At 52.1% G+C, this 15,023-nt stretch overlaps 6 protein-coding genes across 6 annotated transcripts; 3 read left to right on the top strand and 3 right to left on the bottom strand.

Moving 5' to 3' along the window:
* Window positions 1–618: 618 nt before the first annotated feature.
* Window positions 619–3,287, bottom strand: Z517_07369 (uncharacterized protein; the record flags this gene model as incomplete). Its single annotated transcript, XM_013429107.1, has 4 exons — window positions 619–2,169; window positions 2,259–2,624; window positions 2,675–3,043; window positions 3,105–3,287. 4 exons carry the CDS (start codon window positions 3,285–3,287, stop codon window positions 619–621), a joined length of 2,469 nt encoding a protein of 822 aa, XP_013284561.1.
* Window positions 3,288–4,313: 1,026 nt separating this feature from the next.
* Window positions 4,314–5,478, top strand: Z517_07368 (uncharacterized protein; the record flags this gene model as incomplete). Its single annotated transcript, XM_013429106.1, has 4 exons — window positions 4,314–4,436; window positions 4,495–4,537; window positions 4,595–5,366; window positions 5,424–5,478. 4 exons carry the CDS (start codon window positions 4,314–4,316, stop codon window positions 5,476–5,478), a joined length of 993 nt encoding a protein of 330 aa, XP_013284560.1.
* Window positions 5,479–6,204: 726 nt separating this feature from the next.
* On the top strand, window positions 6,205–8,225 carry Z517_07367 (uncharacterized protein; the record flags this gene model as incomplete). Its single annotated transcript, XM_013429105.1, has 6 exons — window positions 6,205–6,351; window positions 6,404–6,417; window positions 6,515–6,659; window positions 6,720–6,734; window positions 6,790–7,311; window positions 7,365–8,225. 6 exons carry the CDS (start codon window positions 6,205–6,207, stop codon window positions 8,223–8,225), a joined length of 1,704 nt encoding a protein of 567 aa, XP_013284559.1.
* Window positions 8,226–8,900: 675 nt separating this feature from the next.
* Z517_07366 (uncharacterized protein) lies at window positions 8,901–10,367 on the top strand (the record flags this gene model as incomplete). The annotated part of the gene is made up of 1 exon (XM_013429104.1): window positions 8,901–10,367. One exon carries the CDS (start codon window positions 8,901–8,903, stop codon window positions 10,365–10,367), a length of 1,467 nt encoding a protein of 488 aa, XP_013284558.1.
* A 908-nt stretch (window positions 10,368–11,275) lies between these two features.
* Z517_07365 (uncharacterized protein) lies at window positions 11,276–12,181 on the bottom strand (the record flags this gene model as incomplete). The annotated part of the gene is made up of 1 exon (XM_013429103.1): window positions 11,276–12,181. One exon carries the CDS (start codon window positions 12,179–12,181, stop codon window positions 11,276–11,278), a length of 906 nt encoding a protein of 301 aa, XP_013284557.1.
* A 595-nt stretch (window positions 12,182–12,776) lies between these two features.
* Window positions 12,777–14,420, bottom strand: Z517_07364 (uncharacterized protein; the record flags this gene model as incomplete). The annotated part of the gene is made up of 3 exons (XM_013429102.1): window positions 12,777–13,037; window positions 13,093–14,235; window positions 14,292–14,420. 3 exons carry the CDS (start codon window positions 14,418–14,420, stop codon window positions 12,777–12,779), a joined length of 1,533 nt encoding a protein of 510 aa, XP_013284556.1.
* Window positions 14,421–15,023: the final 603 nt, after the last annotated feature.

Raw genomic sequence — 15,023 nt, 5'->3', positions numbered from 1 at the left:
TGCCTACTTGTAGATTGTGCTTGCGACATCCGTAGGCATCTTTGACCTAAGGAGTAAGCTTCGACTGAGCCTGTACGAGGTACTTTGTACTCAATAAACCTGAATCTCGGATTCGAGTTGGAATCTGCGTTAATTGTTCTTGTCTTTTTCTTTCTTCCTTTTTTTCCTTTTAGGGAGCGCTCAAGAGGAAGCACTTAGCAAGAAGGTGAGCGAAGCATGAGCAAAGTGACGAGCGATCAATCTCAAGAAGACGACGAGCCGCAAGTTTTTTGGCGCTTGAAACTAACTACGTAGGCATGTGTGGCATTGTTACAAATTTGCCATGTCAGACAATACCCGCAATCCTTTTTGGCCGTTGCAATCATGTGGGTGATTGATGCCCTACAGGGTCAGGAGGGCTTGTAATGTGCCTTGAGTTGATACAGTGGATACATCGTTGACAAGCACAGCGAGTACGAGTACTCTTACATAAATACTCTTAACTCAAAAACTAACAACAGGCCAGATTCTTTCTTTCATGTCACCACCTATAAGTGCGAATCTGTGCATCACCACTTGGTTGTGGCCGTCGCGTTGGAAAGGTTGTTGAATATGCCGAAGACCTGCGAAATATCTCGTTCAAAATGCGCTGTTTCGCCAGCCCTGGGCTGTAGTACCAATGGTTCCGATGCTCCCTGCCCGCCGTCGACCATCCCCATCCAGATTCAGTTTGCTGAGGACCTCTGCCGGAACAGTTGGGATATATTTCCTCGCTCGCTCCCTGTTTGTCCCGCCAATGCCCGCTCCATAACTGATCAGCATATCTGTCGAGGTGGGGAGTGAAAATGGTAGCATGAGAGACTGGTCCAATGTCAGCGCGTTTCGATTCATTGGTGGATCTGTGTCCTGCTCGACTGGCGAGGATATCGAAGGCGCAGACGCTTTCTGAGGCGTGCTCGGTTCTTTGTTTACTGGCGTCGGCGCTGGGGTTCCATTCCGGCCTGCTGGCGTCGTCGTACCAGACTCGGTGGCCTCAACCATGGGCGTTAGTGGTCTTTTGATCAACGACTGTTCACCTCTCTGCAATTGAGTCAGGAATTTCATGTGTGCCTTAGGCAGGCTCTTTTCCCCGACTTCAGCTCGATAATTCTTGACCGCATGGATCAGCTGTGTCGGGGTGAGGCGTTGGAGTTGGACCAAAGTCCCGACTAGGGATTCATGGTCTTCGCCCAGCGAACTGAAGCACTGAAGCCACTGAAGCAGTTGAATAATGGGTGCCAGATGTCGTCGCGCAGCGTCGACCGTGGTCTCTCCAGTCGAGATCGTGGAGCCGTGCTCGTAGTGTTCGGGTTGTCGGTTGTTGGTCCGCGCCCAATCTTCGATGACAGACACATTCATGCGAATTTGCATTGCCTTGGTCCTCGAAAGATATTTCTTTGTGGTCATGACCCGGTTGAATAACTCGGCACCAATCCAATACAGCAGCTGAGACAGGATCTGTGATGTGATGACCGAGTGAACATCGTATAAGTCGAGCACAAACAGGGTGGAAGACAGCAGTGAGGTAATATTGCGCGGAGACGTTTGTGCTCGTCGCTTGGGTGAGGGAGGTCGAAATCGCTTCTCTGGGGGCTCGTCCTTCGTTTTAGGCTTGGACTTGAAGACCTTCCATTCTCCTTGGAAAGCAATGTCGTCTAAACCAGGTATGGTTTCGTGGTCCAACATTGCGACATCCAGAACCTTGTTCATTCTCCTCTCAGCATCCCTGATGATGAGGATAAAGGTCTCGTTGATCAGCTCTGCAAGCTCAAGCTGATACTTGGATGTGGCCTGCACAAGTCCTACATCCTTCTTCAGGTAATGGAGGAGCAAAGTCGCGTTAGATATCCAGAAAGCCAACATGGTCATATCCCACTGGCAGCGTTCGATGACGTCGTTGATGAGATCCATGGCTCGGGTGAGAACATCGTCCAGAAGGGAGGCCGTCATGTGATAGTGTGCATAACGCGCCATGAGAAAGATGAGGTTCGCCGGTATGGGCTTTTGCGATGGGGATCGTTGCGGCGTCATATTGGTAATGATCAGGTCAAATATGGCATCCAGCTTATCTGCTTGGAACACAAACATCTGGTCCCCAACACAACGGTCCCAGATGAACTCTTCCTCGTCCACCTCAAGATCAGTAGGCGACTAGAAAACGTCAGCAAAACAGTTCATTTGCCCTTGTCAGGTAGGCTTGCCTCTGGCTGTTCGTCAAATCCCAACGTGGATAAATCGACCTCCAGATTAGCCGCGCTTTCTTGCATCAACATCCTTCTTTTCATCTCGTTCTCGGCCATCTCTTCTTCGAAACGATCCTGGGAGAAGCCCGAGTTGTAAAAGTCATCTCCCAAGCTCGACGCCCCGAAATGATATCCGTTCTCATGCAGGTAGTGAGAGAAATCGGATCCGGGTTGGACGAAGTCAAGCGCGGTGCCACCAGACGAAGATTTGATGTCAGGGTCGGCTCCATGATCGAGCAGCATTTTGGCAATTTGCTTGTGACGGTTGGTCATTGCCCACATCAATGCGCTCCACTGGTTTCGATCCTGCTTGTCCACGATAGCTCCAGCGTTCAGAAGGGCGGCAACAACTTCATGATGTCCCTGACACGCGTCAGCCGGAGTAACAAGTCTGTTGGTAGGGCAGCACGCACAAAACAGCTCGCGTATATTAGCGGCACGGTACCCTCTTCATCTGGCTGGTTGACATCAACATATTGCTTGGCCCTACCTCCAACCAGCTTCTGGATGCGAGCCACATCTCCATTACTTGCTGCCATGTTAAGGCTTTTCTGTAGAATCTCTTTTTTCTCACTGTCCGAGAGCTTGTCGTCCATGGCGATGGCATCTTCATCCTGTCCAGGACTGCCATCCTCTCTGTGATGCGCCTGAGCTGCCACCATTTCCATCAGGCGCGAGTCGCTGTCCTGTATGCGGGCGAATGTCTCCTCATCATCGTAGGCCGGGGTATCCAGATGCAGGTCGAATGTCAGGGCTCTTGCAGGGGTGGGTGCCGTGATATACTGGGATGAGCCTATTCCAAAACAACCGCTTGTAAGTATTCATCTCCGCGAAGCACGAGACCTGTGAGGGCTGCTTGCCTTGCCATCCATCATATAACTCGGTTTCCTCGCCATAGCTGGAAAATGGACGACGGTCATCTAGGGATGTCGGCAGGTCGTCTGGAAGCTTGCGAGGTGTCTGTTCCGAAGGAGATTGTGGAGGATGACTGGCGTCAGTTGGAGTCGCTGGATCACCAGCGTCCATCGTGTTGACTGCGCAGGGATGCCAACAGGGATGATCTCATATCGGAACGAGGTCTTTTGCCAAATGACAGGTCTCATCTGGCGTCTGATGTTGCAGTATGTTTACATGCCGATGCCATATTTTATGGGAGGCTGAAACTATCTAGGTCCTCACCTGTAGAGTCATGTGGTGTTTTGTTGGTGTTGATATCTATGGTGGGAGGTTCCCCTGCTGCCCGCAGTCACTGTAGCCGAGTCGGAGATCTGTTTGTCCCGTCCTTGGCATGTCACGCTGCTTTTAAGGAAGCCTGCGATGCTGCGCTCAGCGACGTAGTCCTAATTATAGGTGAGCAAAGTGAGTCAGGGACAATTCTAGTATACTACCTAGATAGTCTTGACAGAGGAAGCAACCTCAGTAGTGTATATGTGTTGCCCTCTTAGGATATGGACGGCGTTGGAATGATGTTATCAAACCTATCATGAGCTCACTGGGCACGGACTCTGTCGGCCGTAATGGTAATGGGTGTGTTGCACTGGGTTCGACAGAGTGTCTGCCTAGAGCCATTTCCATATGGAAAACAATAGGATCTCACGCGGTAGACATAGCCTAGACTGTGAATGTCGAGGCGGCACATCTGTTGCCAGATTTGCCAGCTTCAGCCTTGTCTCAGCCTTGCAGCAGCCTCGCCAGCCAAGAACTTGTTGCTCCGACTGAACCCTTCCTGTTGTGGCCCCTGTTCCTCCAGGTGTCGTGATAGATCATAATTCATCATATACCAAGTACAAATACATCAATAGAAAGTCCAATTCCCGCCCCGCCATAGTGATACTCTTCGGCTCGGACCCTCGGAATAGATCCCAACGAATGATAAAGGGAGGAGACTCTGTACCAGCAGCGATCCCCAACTACGGCTAGTCAAAATCAGTCCGGCTGCTTGCGCCCCCTGTTTTCGCCCCTTGACTGAGACTTTCTGCTCTCGTATTGTTGGTCACGAACATTCACGGAAAACGCAAACTTATAATATAGTTCTGGCTTCGATACATGGCCATGAGGTGCTTGTCGGGCGGCTTTATCAGGATCTCTGCCCTTATTCTGGTTCTCTTGATCCTCGCAAGCTCGTGCAAAGCATCTTTGGGTGACCACCTCCCTGAATTTCGGGAATGTGTTCAAGTAAGTTCACCCTTTGAATGTCTTCCGTCAAGCTCCTTACAAATGCTAACGGCGTCAGGTCTGTATCGAGGAGAATTGCGAGTCGGGGCGAGCAAGCATACGTAAGTATTCCCTTGATGGGCTATCCAAAGCTATAGCTGACTCTTCCCTGCCTTCAGCTCTTCATCTAAGACTTCTGCTCTGGGATTGTCCATCCGAATGTGATTATACCTGCCAGCATGTCATCACCGATCGCCGAAAGGCACGAGATCCACCCATGATTGAGCCGGTGGTCCAGTATCATGGAAAGTGGCCCTTCTATCGTTTCATGGGCATCCAGGAACCGTTCTCTGTTTTGTTCTCATTGATGAACTTTCTTGCCCATCGGAATGGCATGCAGAGAATTCGCGAATCTATTCCCGCTCGGTACCCTCTCCGACCATATTACTTGGCCTTTGGCTACTTTGGACTCGCCAGTTGGATATTCAGCATGATTTTCCACACCCGAGACTTTAACATTACCGAGAAGCTGGACTATTTCGCTGCCGGTGCCAGTGTTCTCTATGGCCTTTATTACTCTCCCATCCGGGTATTTCGACTGGATCAGAACGACCCAATGAAACAGAGCATCCTACGGGCGTGGACGGTTCTCTGCATCCTCCTTTATGTGGCGCACGTCACTTATTTGACGGCGTGGAGTTGGGACTATACTTACAACATGGCAGCCAATGTCGTTGCAGGTATTTTTCAAAATCTGCTCTGGAGTTGGTTCAGCGTCACGCGATACCGCAAGCTGCAAAAATCGTGGGCAGCGTGGCCGGGATTGATTGTAGCTTGGATCATCATGGCTATGAGCTTGGAGCTGTTCGATTTTCCTCCGATGGCTGGGATGATAGATGCTCACAGCCTATGGCATCTTGGAACCGTGATACCTACTATCTGGTGGTATAGGTAAGGTGGCAACTATTTGTCTCTTGGTTGATTACTCTTGCTGACCCGTCCACGCAGCTTTCTGATCAAAGATGCTCAAGAAGATCTCGCCAGGCAGCGACTCAAAGCATAACCACAGCCACCTAAGCCTTCAGACCTCCACAGGTTCTCACGAGAGCCGAGGGGCAATGCTGGTTGTTGTAGCGAATAACGGCTACGAGACCAAAGTCAAGATTTCAAGATTCAACGAGCCGAACCCGAGGGTCCATACCTTCGGCTGCTGCTGAACTATCTTCTGTGTTCTCCCTAGTTACCTTACAAAGGTACTTGACCCCGCCAGTCGGAGGTGTTTAACGCGAGCGGGAGGGGTTGGAGGGGTCATGGGACGAGCGCCCAGGGCATCTCTGACGTGACAGGCATAAACGGTCGATTATTGTTAGGGACCCCCCACGTTCATTTGGGGCGTTGTTGGGCGCCTCAGCCGCCCCTGCCGCCTCGACTAAACTCACCTATTGGTCCCTAGGACGCCGAAAAGGTCACTAGTCAGGCACGCGGGGAGTAACTTCTCATCTGGTGGCCCTTGTGGCTCGGCGCGGCTGGTGGCTTCTAAGCACCTTCAGCCTAGTTAGCGAATGCACAAACCGTCTGCTGGAGAAGTCTTTCTTAGTGACTTGCGCATCCCGCCTCGTTTTCAATCTTCTCTCATCGCAGATCACCTTTCCTCTTATTTCCTTGTCTTCTTCCTTCTCCAGGACCAGCGGGCAAAGTCTTCGGGCAAAGTCTTGCTTCATTCCAGCATTATCAGCAGGTCGTGAGTGGGTGCAACCCTGTGTGCACACCTTGTCTCGCCTTGCCCATCATGTCCTACCCAGACCCTCGAGACTCGGTCTTGAACAAGCCAAAGCCGGTCATTCATCTGCCCAAGGATCTTCTGGATCGTATCACCAAAGGTGCTGAGCCATATCCCATCCTTTCAGGGAGAAAGTATGAATATGGCACTGCAGGTGTACGTTTTTCCCTCCTTCTTTGATGCTTGGAACTAACACGAGTGTCTCCAGTTCCGCATGAAGGCGTACGTCCTTGTTCAGCCGCACGAAGCTGACACCTACCTCTCTCCTTCCACCTGACCTTGCCCGTAATTCTTTCAACTGACAAAGAGTGGCATTCAGAAATGTCGGCCTGGACCATGTCATCTACACCGCTGGCCTTATCGCTGCGCTTCGTTCCAAGAAGCGCAATGCGACAATTGGGATCATGATCACCGCTAGTCACAACCCGGCGGAAGACAACGGAGTCAAGTTGGTTGATCCTATGGTATGTCATCATTCACATATCACATATCGACATGAAGAAGGCTAACAGGAGGACTAATAGGGTGACATGCTTGAGGTACCGGATTGCGTCGTTCATATCGCCCTCACCACGTGACTGACAATTGAAACAGCAATCATGGGAATCGTATGCGACTGTCCTGGCCAATACTCCCAGTGAGCAGCTTGGGGTGGAATACGAGAAACTGCTCAACGAGACCTTGATCAGCAACATCAGCCAGCTCCATGAACGACCCGCAAAGGTGGTGTTTGCCCGCGACACTCGTGCTTCTGGACCGTGTCTGGTCACCGCTCTCAAAGCCGCCTTGGACGCCGTCAACGTTGAGTATGTCGACCATGGTCTCATGACCACCCCGCAGTTGCACTATATTGTCCGCTGCCTCAACACCATGAATTCTCCATACGCCTTTGGAGAGCCAACCGAGCAAGGCTACTATGAAAAGATGGCCAAGGCATTCAAGACTATTATGCACGGTCGTACCATCCAGGGACCCATCACTGTCGACTGTGCCAATGGCGTTGGAGGACCGAAATTGAAGGAGCTGATCAAATATCTGCCCTCCGCCAAAGAAGGAGGCATCGATATCAAGGTGGTTAACGATGATGTGGTCAAACCGGAGGCCCTCAATTTCGAGGTGAGTCCTTCACCAGATCGTAGACCCTATTGACCGTTGACTGAATTCCTCAGTGTGGTGCGGACTATGTCAAGACTAAGCAGCGTGCCCCTCCCAACTCCAACGCGCAACCAGGAGATCGTTGCTGCTCTCTCGACGGCGACGCCGATCGGGTGGTCTACTACTACACCGATGAGCAGAACACTTTCCACCTTCTGGATGGTGATCGTATCGCTACTCTTGGGGCGGTTTTCCTTGCGGACATGACTCGTGTCGCTGGAATTGACCAGAAGCTGAAGATCGGCATCGTGCAAACTGCCTACGCCAATGGAGCGGCTACCGAGTACGTCGAGAAAGTACTCAAATTGCCCGTCACCATCACTCCCACTGGCGTCAAACATCTTCACCATGCTGCAGCCCGCTACGACATTGGTGTGTATTTCGAGGCGAACGGACACGGCACAGTTCTCTTCTCAGAAAACGCAATCAAGCTCATCAGAGAATCCGAACCCAAGTCCCCTGGACAGAAACATGCTCTCGAGTCCCTCCGCGCTTGTATTGACCTGATCAACCAAGCCGTTGGTGACGCCATTTCCGACATGTTGTTCGCTGAAGTCGTGCTTGCACACAAATCTTGGACGCTTGAGAACTGGCGCAACACCTACATCGACCTCCCTAACCGCCTGGTCCGCGTCGTGGTCAATGACCGATCCATCTTTAAAGCTGTTGACGCAGAGCGAAGACTCGAGTCTCCCAAAGGGGCCCAGGAGGAGATTGACAAGTACTGCCAAATGTATGTCAAAGGTCGTGCCTTTGCCCGGGCGTCTGGGACAGAGGATGCAGTCCGTGTGTATGCTGAAGCCCACTCCAAGACTGAGGCGGAGAAACTTGCCAGTCAGGTCGCCGAGGTGGTGAGGAAGTATGGTACGATGTAAGGGAAAAATGGAGACAGAAATGGATGTGTCATGACAAAAACGGATTTCCTGGGGTTATCGGGGGAACGTTTCAGCGTGCACGAGTATTGGACAGGACGAGATGGTATGGCATGGCATAGCGAATGGCGCAATCTGAGCAGGATGAACGGACTCTCCCTGGCGGACATTTCACGAGGTACGAGATAGGTTGATGTGGGGATACCCGATACCAAAAAGTGCTGCTGTTTTTCTCGCTGAGTAGATGGGAGAAGTTGGTTCTCCCTCGCTGTTCTCTTGAATGAAGGAAGCATGAGGCATGAGGCATTCCTGGCGCGATATGCATAGATAGAGACGCGGAAATGGCAGTTTCTCAAAGCGGCATTCTGCGACGACGATGACTAAAACCCGGTTCAAACTTCACGCTTCCTATGCAATTCGGCGAATTAGCGGTCCTTTATCAGAACATGGTCTTCTCAAGGTCACATCATATGATGCTCTTGTCGCTTTCTCATGTACCCCGGGTGCTTCGGCAGTAAGGTCAAGATAGACTCTTCCCCGTCACCCTCGTCTGTCTAGCCTGCGACAAAGCTCTGAAACTCCCTCCGAGCGTTGATGCACTGACGACGACTTCTAGGATCAGTTTCTCCTTCCTATCAACGATTCATACAAGAGCAGGATAGGGGAAAGAAGGTCAAAATGCGCAAGATGAGGATCAAAAGCGCAATTCTTCCAGGAAGGGATCCCATGTCTCGGTGGGATGTAGATTTCGAGAGGAACATCATCGAAAGGATACAACCTGCAGCGCCTACAGCAGGAGATTCATCTTCAGACCCTTCACCATTGCTTCTTCCGCCTCTCTGCCACCCTCATGTTCATTTGGACAAAGCGTATCTTTTGACGTGCAACACTCAACATCACCCGTCACATCCTCCGCCCGATCAAGAGAGGTCACAGCATCCAAACTATACTGATCTTACCCCTCAAGACGGTTCCTTCGGCGAGGCCCTCAAGTTCACCTCCTCGGCCAAACAACGCTACACATCCGAAGATCTCTACCTGCGGGGAGCGCAGCTCCTCGCCACATCTCTGGCCCAAGGTGTAACCTCATGCCGTGCCTTTGTCGAACTTGATCACGTCACTAGTCAATCATGTATCGAAGCAGGCCGGCGGCTGAAGGACTGCTTCCGAGGGAAAATGAAGTTGCAACTCTGTGCCTTTGCCCAGGACCCGATCTTCAGCACCGAACATGGTGAAAAGAATCGTCAAACACTGCTTCGTGCGCTGGAGGACTGCGCTGGCGATGTCGAAGTGCTTGGTACTACGCCATATGTTGAAAAGTCCACCAATGCCAGTCTACAGAACATCGAGTGGGCAATTGAGACTGCCATCAGCCGTAATCTCCATCTGGATTTCCACCTCGACTATAACCTCGACGAGACACAAAAGCCTATGGTCTGGGAAGTGATTCGACTCTTGAAAGCATTGGATTGGAATACCCGAGCACAAGCTGGGAAGACGATCGTTCTGGGTCACTGCACCCGTTTGACGCTCTGCAGTGATGCTGAGATGGCAGATTTGGCGAATGAGATCAGAGAAGCAAAGCTTCCGATCCATTTCGTGGGCCTCCCAACAAGCGACCTGTTCATGATGGGCCGTCCCTCTGCAGCTTCCTCTAACCAGGAGTCGAAATCCGCAGACCGCCCTCGCGGGACACTTCAAGTCCTTGACATGATCCGAAGATTTGGTATCAACAGCTGTCTCTCCGTAAATAACGTCGGCAACGCTTTCACTCCCTGGGGGACAGGGGACCCGCTGGCTCTTGCATCTCTCGGCGTTGGGATTTATCAAGCTGGTACCGACGAGGATGCGAACTTGCTATTTGAGTGCGTAAGTTCAAGGGCTAGACGAGCAATAGGTCTCGAGACAGCAAGTGTACTGGATAACAGTCTGGAGTATACTAAGCCAGACCAGAAGGATGACTATGACACAACCCAGCTGAGGGAAGGCCGGAGAGGCGAACTACTGCTCGTCAAGAACAAAGAGTATGTCTCCTGTCCAGGGCATTTGGGAGTCAAGGTCCCTGCGCGTCAACAGGTCAGTGTGAGAGACGTTGTGTGGGATCCACCTCAAGTCAACCTCCGACAGATTCTGAGATGTGGATAAGGCGACGGTCATTGTGAGCACACAGAAATGAGGAAGGAGCCTCAACAATATCTGGGGAGACATCTCGAATACCCGGTGGCTTTCTCGAGTCTTTCTGCTTGACACATGGATGCTACCGTTCTAACAGCACAGCGGCACATGACCGGACACAGTCGTTGCTGTCTCTGATGAAACCCGATATCGTTCGTGGTCCAACATCGCATTGGCGAGGCTGAATACGCACTACTAACGGCAGAGATCAGAGTATGTCATAAGGGAGAAGACAGATAGGGAATTGTGTTTCCGGAGAAAACCATTCACTGCGGCAGCACGATAGGTTCAGAACCATCCAGAAGACACAATACACGGGAGACAGGAGAAGGCAAAGGAAGTTACACAAGGTCTATAGGAAAAAGGTTCCCGCATGGCGTGAACTACGAGGCCACGGTACAAAACAATGAATAGATGCTGAAGGAGTATACACAAGAGCACTATCCCCACCGTACGTAGCACAGCACAGCATTTGCTCTCCCCATTGATGCCCTTGACAGCCCTACAACCGGCAGCATGTAATGCTCACCCATGCACATTGTCTAGGGGTTGAATGATGTGGAGCAAATAAATAAAACGCAATTTCAGCATTCTAGAGTGAACACGAGTTTTGAAGAATCGATATCGAGTGGCATGTTTATTTCCACCGCATCAACATATTTTGTGTTATTCTGGACCATTTTCACACGATTTCCAGGGGGTATTCCCGTAAGAAGAGGAGGAAAGAAGGAGGAGGAGGAGGAGGAGGAGGAGGATGTCCTGGTCCGCCATTCTCTCATCTCTTCTCCCTGCAGATCCCTTGTAATCCACCAATTTCACTCCGCGGTTCCCCCTGGTCCTGGATTTCTGACGTCCTTGTTTTCTTTTTGCGGGGGAATTTACTGTCCTCTTCTCCGCCTGTCGGCCTCCGTCTTGATCCAGTCCGCGGCCTCGTCCTTGATCTTGTCGTCCCAGCGGCTCAGGGCGCTGCGACCTTCTGTGATGTCGCCGACGGCCCAGGTCATGCGGGCGTTGTCGAGGGCCTCGTCGACGTCGGTGTCGGGACAGATGATGTAGAAGCGGCCCTGCTCGATCTTCTTGACCCCGTACTCGGCCACCTGCGAGGGGAGCCAGGCGCCGCGCGGTTTCGTCTTGAGGGCCTCCTCATCCGGCACGGGGCCCACGTTGCCGCTCAGCCCCGTGAACGTCCAGCCCGGCACGAGCAGGTGCGCCGACACGTGCGGCGCGTAAATCGACGACGACGGCGTGCGCAGGTCGTGCGCCAGCTGCTCCGTCATGGTCTTGACCGCGCTCTTGGACGCGTTGTACGCCGGGTTGCCCGGCGGGTTGGTGATGCCTTGCTTGGACCCCGTGAGCACCACGGCGCTGGGTCCCGTCGTCTTGAGCACCAGGGGCAGGAACGTCGTGAGCCCGTGCACCATGCCGAAGAAGTTGACCGCCAGCGTCTTGTGGAAGTACTCGGCGTCCACCCACGGCTTGGTCGTCCGGATCCCGATGCCCGCATTCAGCATCAGGAAGTCGATCGTCTGGAACTTGCCCACCAAGTCCGCCTTCACCGCGTCCCACGCCGAGAGGTCTGACACGTCGATCTCGTACGTGAGCGTCAGCAGCTTGTTGTCGATGGCTTGTAGAGCTGAGGAAGCTGCCTGTAGCGACGTGGCGTTGACGTCCAGCAGTGCCAAGTGCATTCCGCTACGCCGACAGTGTTGCGCAAACGCAAAGCCCACGCCGGATGCGCCGCCGCTGATCAGGGCCAGAGCGCCGGAGCGAAAGATGGATGCCATTTCCGTCCTCTTTTCCTGCTTGATAGCCTACTACAAGTGTCTGATTTCTGAGAAGGGTAGAGAAGAGTCAGCAGCGGTACAATAGAGAATGAGGGGCATGGTCGGTTAGAAGAATCTGGATGGAGACGGTCCAAGGCGGAGATGCTCCGAACGCTGCAAAGTCCAACTGCTTCCGTATCCAATAATGACGTCGGAATTGCGGAATTGAACGACGGACGAGGAGATGCACATGATGATAAGGAGTCGAAGGGAAAGGAACAAAAGACGGGGAGATGTTCAAGTTCTGGGTTATTCGTATGCAGACCAATCGTCTGGATTTTTTATAGAGGCACTTTTTAGCTGCGCCCATGCACGCTCAGGCTCCTTTTGAAATACCGCAACGCTAATTCACATGGGAAGACTGGCAATGCTTTCTTTTCCTTTTGCTTTTTTAATCTGTCGGACTTCTCTCGCGTTCTTTTGTTGGAATCGCAGCAACCCGCTCCCCAATGCATCGATGATACCCCGGACTTACAGGTTCGGGGGAATGCAAAAACAGCATAGGCATGCGACGGGAAGGGGCCCAGTTGAATGCCCGTCCTCATCACGGAATCAATCACTGTGTGGCTTCAGCCGCCTCATTCTCCTTGTCCTCCATCTTCGCTTCCTGCAGCTCCTTGGCCACATCGGCAACTGCGTCTTTCTCTTGAGCTAGCTCACCATCCGCAGAGACAGGTCCGTTTACGCCCACATCCTTTGACGCCACTTTCTTTGCGTGGTTGTAACGACCACTTCGGGCACTTGTTGACGGAGCGTTGGATGCATCGAGTGCTTCTTGTTCGAGCTTCTCGATCTCTTTCTTGGCTTTTTCGATGTTCTTGGAGCAGCAAGTCAGCAGGGCTGTCAAATAGTCGAAACGGTATTAACCTCACCTTTTGGGTTTGTGTGTCCTGGTCCTTCTTCCAGGCGGCCAGTTTCTCTTTGAGTTTCTCAACCACACCAGGAACATCGGCCTGGGTGCTTGGAGGGTCGACCCCAACTTTGGCTAGCTCTTCAATGATACCGATGTTCATATTGAGCTTGCCAGAGTCGGTGGGGGCGGCAGCGCCTTTCTTGCCCTTGCCCTTCTTCTTGCCACCACTACCAACGAAGAAGTCCTCGTCTTCCTTCCTCATCACCTTCATGCCCTTAAAGCCAGACTCATCAACAGTTCGCTGGGCAGTAGCAGCAAACTGACCAGGTCCTTTGTCGCCTTCATCGTTCTGATGGTTCGGGTCAAAGTGGCGGATCAGGCCTTCGGCAGTGCGGATTTGATCCAGGAATGCTGGCTCGGAGGCTTCTTCGAGCTTCTGCTCGGCGATGCGACGGCGTTTTTCCTTCTCGTACGCCTCACGCTCGGCCTTTTGGCGTTCTCGCCGTTGCTGGTAGACCGTGTCTTCATACTCCTTGTAAGCTTTCCTCTGGGCATAATAGTCATCCTTGACCTTCCTGATGGCGGCGTAAGTCGCTTGCTGCTCCTCGTACAGGCGGTCTCGCTCAGCCTTCAAGGTGTCGTAGTTCTTATTGGTATCTTCGCGTGCAGCCTTGATTTCATCGAGCTCTTTCTGGTTGTCTTCAAACTTTTGGGAGAGGGCTCGGGACTCGGGGTTGTCGAACGATTTCTTTAGTTCAGCATTCTCTGCCTTTTTCTCGTCGATCTTCTTTTGCAAGTCGTCCAAGCCCACAAAGCCTTTCTTTTGGCGGCGAAGAGCCGAGATCTCGGCAAGAGCCTTCTTTTCGTCAACCAGTTTCATATGGCCGGAGTCGACTTGCTTGGTGATGCTGTCAATTTTGGCATCGATCTCCTCGGGACTTTTGAATCCAGCACGGCTGCGAGCTTCCTTTTGTTCAGCGAACAGCTTCTTCATCAAGGCATCGTTCTGGTTGAACTTTTCCTGTTGTCCAGCCTTGGCGGCCTTGTGTTCCTGCTGCTTCTGACGGATGGATTTTTGTTCGTCGACCAATTCCTTGAAGCGATCGCTGGCGGGAGTGGATTTTCCAGGACGGGCGCTGTCTAGCTTGGCTCGGATAGCATTCTGTCAAGTGTCAGCTAAGGTTTCTCATGTTCCATTAATTGAGTGAAGAGACATACGAAGCGAGCTTGGGCAGCCTCGTGGTCTTTTTCGGCCTTTGCAAGGGCTTCCTTGAACTTGGCTTCGTCGGGCTTCTCAGGACGCTTGTGAGCGCCATCGGCGGCAGCAGGAGCGTCAACGTCGGCCATTTTTGATGACAGGGGTCGCAGATACCAAAAGTGAGTTACCGAAGGGACAGGTCGTGGTAGAGATGGTCGAGGTTAATATATATTCTCCTAATCCATACTAGGTCGTGGCAGGTGAAGAGAAGGACTCAGTGAGGAGCACGTGGAAGCCAGAGTCTTCTTAGGTGACAACAGAGTGACACAGAGTGAATGTGAAGAGTCTCGCGGTCGAGACAGAGTGGCAAGGTTACTAGTGATGAGAATGAGAATGAAGTGAGGGCTCGCCTCGAGTCGCAGTTGCGGGTTGGTGTCGATTCAAGTCGGTGTGGAGTAAAATTATCTTGGGAATTTCGTGCGGGACTGTGAATGGCGCTTTGCGGCCTGTGGTCAGCCGGATAGAATTCGTTTAGACATTCTTCAAGCTCGCCGTAGTCGCTGCGGTGGACCAGAATGCTGGAGCTGCAAGTAGTTGCACTCTGATATCTGTGGTCCACTAAGCGGCTCCGGTGAATTGTAGACTAACCCATCATCAGCTTGTTGTAGCGTGTCCATGATCAACCATGCTTTGATGGAGAAGCTTCATGAGTTGTCAACAAAGGTGAACCACAGGAACCACAGGGACCACAG

Source organism: Fonsecaea pedrosoi (assembly GCF_000835455.1).
Source record: "Fonsecaea pedrosoi CBS 271.37 unplaced genomic scaffold supercont1.4, whole genome shotgun sequence".
In the NCBI taxonomy this organism is placed as follows: domain Eukaryota; kingdom Fungi; phylum Ascomycota; class Eurotiomycetes; order Chaetothyriales; family Herpotrichiellaceae; genus Fonsecaea; species Fonsecaea pedrosoi.
This window is presented reverse-complemented; position numbering and strand designations above follow the sequence as displayed.